Raw genomic sequence first — 4,435 nt, 5'->3', positions numbered from 1 at the left:
AAATCCAAATGCTTTACCAGACCTCAAAGCCCTACAGGTCTACCTGTTCACCTCAAACTTACTTTCCCAACAGATCACTTCTGCACTCTGCCCCTCAGTCCAGTCAATTTTTTTCTTAAAGCATTTGACTATCTGGCATATTCTCTCCCTAGCTCTTCTCATGGTGGTTTCTTCTCTTCCATCACTTCTTAATTCAAACGGCATTTCCTCATAAAAGTCTTAACTAGCAAAAGCAGCTCTCTCTTCACAATCCACTTTCTTCATAATGTTTATGACATTCTATGTATATGCATGTGTATGTGTAGATATAGGGGAAGATCTCCTGGGAGAGGAGACCTTGCTTATCCTTTATGTTACCGTTTCCTAGGGTACAGAACAAATACATGGCATATACTGGGCCCTCAACAAGTTTGCTTAACCAATAAATACTCGAACAGAGGGCATGGTCTATTGCACTAAACAGGGAAGGAAATGGTTTCTAACCAAACTTGGCCGTACCAGCAAGTAGCTATGTAGCCTTGAGCACCTACAAGCTCTGAGTGGGTTAAGAGCGACTGGAAGGTGAGAAAGTGGAGATGCAAGTATGAAGCTTTTTGGGTTTTCTTTTCTAAATTTCCTCATCTGTCTAAATCAAGAGACCTATGGAAGCCTTTAACCTGAGTCTCTGTTTTCTCATCTGTAGGATATTATTTTGAAGGTCCAGAAAGACCAAAATTATACAGACTTTACCAGAACTTTCTTCACCCATTAGTGCCGCCTTCTACCAACATATTCACCTGAAACCAAACACAACACAGTGTGCTTTACCACCTACACCACTGCTCCTGCTCCACCTCTTCTTCAGCTCATGCAACTGGACATTACAGACTTCAAATCCCATCTATTGCTAACTGCGCACAGCATCTGATTCAACTGACTAACCCAAACCATCTCTGATCATGTGATGTTCCAGAACTCCTTTATGCTTGAACTCCCTCATCTTACCACACCTGACTAGTGATTTCTGCACACACAGTCACAGATTGCTGTAAACATTATAAAAAAAGAAGTGTCCTGAGGTAGGTAAATGAATGGGGACTATTTAGACAAAGAAGACTTCTATGAGGAACTGTCATTTGAATTCAAATATGAAGGGAAGTCGGCATGTAAAGAACTAGGGAGAGTATATAACAATAACTTAAACCTCTCAAGTCTGCTTCCTAATCTGTAAAAATGGAGATTTTGAAAAAACTACCATGCTACATAGTATTTTTGGATCTGAATATGTTAGCTGGGTTATAAAGTGTTCAATTAATTGTTTGTGTGCTACACCTAGTTTTCATTCTAATTGAGGGCCCCAAGTGACTTTTTCACTTCAAAATCTCCAAAAGTTTGAAAACGTCTCACCTCCCAATTTCTTGAGTTTTTCTATCAAAATCGACTAGACCCATTACCTTTCCCTCTAAAACTTAAATTTTCCATCTTCACCATTACAAAAATCATCTAAAGTAGTATGAGTGAGCTTCTGTAGGAATTCCTGAGGATCTGAACTCTATTGCAAACGTGAGCTAGACCCAAGAAAGTTAAAATGCCATTGATCTGGAGATCTTTTCCAAGAAACTGACTCTGGCCAGTCAGTCACCGAACCTGTGTCACACCGGGCTACGAGGACAAGCTCGGAGGTCCGGGAAATTAGCGAAAACAGAATACTGTGCACCTGCATGAAACTTGATATTTTTCTGGGGCCATAGTGCTTAGTCTTGGACGCAACGGAGAAAAAATTTAAAACCACAAGACGAAGAAGAGACTGGTTGCAGTTAAGAAGCCACAATGGGTGAGAGCTGACCCAGGAACCGGCGCCCTCACCGAGCCACGGACTCCGGCGCGCGGGAAGACGGAAGCCTGGCGCCGCGGGAGCAGCCACGCCCGCGGGAGCCCTGACGCAGCCGGGCTGTGCACGGGCGGAAGCTGCGCATCCTCAGAGCGCAGGCCCGCGGCCAGAGACCCGCGCCCAGGCCCTCACAACCACGCCGACCGCCCCCGTACCTGCGGGGTCCAGCGCCATCTCGGCGGGCAGAGAAGGAGGAAGCCACTCCGGCGCTGCCGGGCGAGGCCAGGGTCGGGTAGGAGGAGCCTAAGCTCCGCTGCGCGCGCAGCCGGCCAGGCCACGCCCCTTTCCCTCTCTTCCTGCAGCTGCCGAGCTCTGCGCCTGCGCCAGACAGGCCCCTCCTGGAATCCTGTCCCTGAAGTGGGCGGTTTTCTGAGGGAAAGGGCCGGATGAGAGGGGCGTGGCTACGCATGCGGTCTTGAGAGGCGCCCTTTGCCCGCCGTCTGGCCCGTCTTCAACTTGACTTTTGAAGGGGACTTGTGTGTCCTAGGGCCTGGGTCTCTTTCCTTCAAAGAACCAAGTTGAAACAGCAGGTTCATTATTGTCCCCATCATTCATTCGTAAGTCTGTCCTGTTTGTATCAGGTTTCAGCCTCTGATTGAGCACTAGAGTAAAAATAATAAAACCAAGCCCTGATTCTCTAACAGAACACAGGGAATCTGCTGTTATGTGTGAAAGCCCGCAGGAACCCTGCACAGCTCCATGAAGGCATGCGTGGTACCTCCATCTCTTCAAGTCAGAGGCCTGTATCACCCCTGGAGGTCAGAATTCAAATATGAGCCCCATGAAGACCGTTGTTTTCTGAAATAATATCCCCAGGGCACACAGTTCAGTTTGAATAATGCTACAAATCTTGACTGCCTCTGAAAGCTGTGTTATTGTAAGGGACATAAAGAAAAATGACAATTATCCTTAAGAGCCCTAAAGGCCCACTTCTCAGCAGAAGGAAGTTTCTGGGCAGCACTTGGGCCCATTTCCACTCACTAACTGACCTTCAGTACTGAGTCTTCGTTAAATGCACATTTAACAAGGTCCAGCTTCCAAAGGGTGCATAAGGCCAGGGACAGATGTTTGGAAAAACAAGGAGCAGCTGCTTCTTCCTTGCAAGGAATTTAAACTTTCAAAATGATCCCCTCCCCACCTACCTACAGGCCCTCCCTCCCTGCTGCTGCATCTGCCTGGTCAGTTGAACAGGCCTGGGAAAGTGGGGCTCCACTCAGCAGGTCTTCCGTTTAAGGGCCTATTTGGGCTTGGGTGTAACCGCCCTTTTTACAGCTGCGGCTGATGGGCCAAGGTTAAGAATTAAACTCTCCCAGCCAGGCAGGAAATCGGTTCCTGTACTTGTATGTGTTATAAATGTGCTTAGAAACAAAATTCTCTCTGGTGACCCTTTTATTTTCCTGGAAGTGAAGGATTTAAAAAGACCAAGACAATATTTTGTCGTTATTTGGGTTTTTTTGAGTCAATGTTCAAGTAGCCCAGGCTGATCTTACTGGCGACATAGTGGAGGCACACAGTTACAAAAGCAAATTTTTTAAAATAATTACTATTTTTGTTTTGCTTTGTCTTTTGAGACAGAGTCACACTATGTAGTCCTGGCCTAAAGTGCCATGTCCTTGTCCCTGTTATTGGATGACGATACTGGAACAGAGGTTACTTGGAAGTTTCAGTAGCCCATGGAAGCAACAATAGCAGTTGAGCCTGTGAAAGCAAAGAACAGTGAAAGAGTCACCATGGAGACAGGACAAAAAAAATACAGAGACTTGTGGACATATGTATATAGGTCTATATACATATCTTCCTTAATCTAATATACAAAGAGTATGCAAATGAAAACAAATATCTTGTTTCATCAAGTCAATTCTGACTGGATATAAATTTCATATTGTTATATGTTAATATACTTACTTTATTGAGGTAGTCAATCCCTGATTGCTTCTGATTCTGCCCAGAACCAAAATTAAAGACTTTCTACCTGTATCTCTATTCTGCACTATCTTTGAGTCATTGAGAATCACTTGCCTCCAAGCCTGACAACCTGAGCTCAATCCCCTGAACCCACATGGCGGAAGGAAAGAACCAATTCCCAAAAGTTGACCTCTTACCTCCACACACCCACGCCCATGACATAGCATTCACACTCACACAAAATAAGTAAATACACGTATGCATGTAATTTTTAAAAACTTTTTTATATTTTATTTATTATTTTTATTTTATGTGTATGAGTGTATCCAGCTTACTATTTCATCCTTTCATTATTAACCTTGTAATCAGCAATTACTTTACTTTTTCAATGCATAAATGCATGGTATTTTTATCAAATCACTCTTCACTCTCCCCTTACAACTCTTCCCAAGTCACTTCCCCTCCCACCTTCGTATATGTACACTGCCTATAACTTCTCAACTAAGAGTGGGGCCTTGTGAACACCCTCCATCCATGCTGGAATACTGACTGGATTGATCTTGTGTAAGCAACCACCGTGCTGTTGAGAGTTCATGAGTGCAGCTGCTTGTCATGTCCAGATGTTTTGCATCAGTCTTCTCTAACCTCTAGCTTTCACAA

General features: G+C 44.6%; 1 protein-coding gene across 3 annotated transcripts in view; it reads right to left on the bottom strand.

Moving 5' to 3' along the window:
- Cmc1 (C-X9-C motif containing 1) overlaps positions 1-2,166 on the bottom strand; it is a 68,945-nt gene extending 66,779 nt beyond the window's left edge. For all 3 annotated transcript variants that reach the window (XM_008840334.2, XM_017799936.2, XM_029567036.1), the window contains exon 1: positions 2,026-2,166. In XM_008840334.2, the coding sequence (XP_008838556.1) occupies positions 2,026-2,044 (19 nt within the window). In that variant the 5' untranslated portion in view covers positions 2,045-2,166. The remainder of the gene's footprint in view (positions 1-2,025) is intronic.
- Positions 2,167-4,435: the final 2,269 nt, after the last annotated feature.

This window comes from Nannospalax galili, unplaced genomic scaffold, assembly GCF_000622305.1.
Source record: "Nannospalax galili isolate Female #2095 unplaced genomic scaffold, S.galili_v1.0 scaffold419, whole genome shotgun sequence".
In the NCBI taxonomy this organism is placed as follows: domain Eukaryota; kingdom Metazoa; phylum Chordata; class Mammalia; order Rodentia; family Spalacidae; genus Nannospalax; species Nannospalax galili.
Note: the sequence above shows the minus strand (reverse complement) of the source record. Positions and strands in the feature narration are given on the sequence as shown.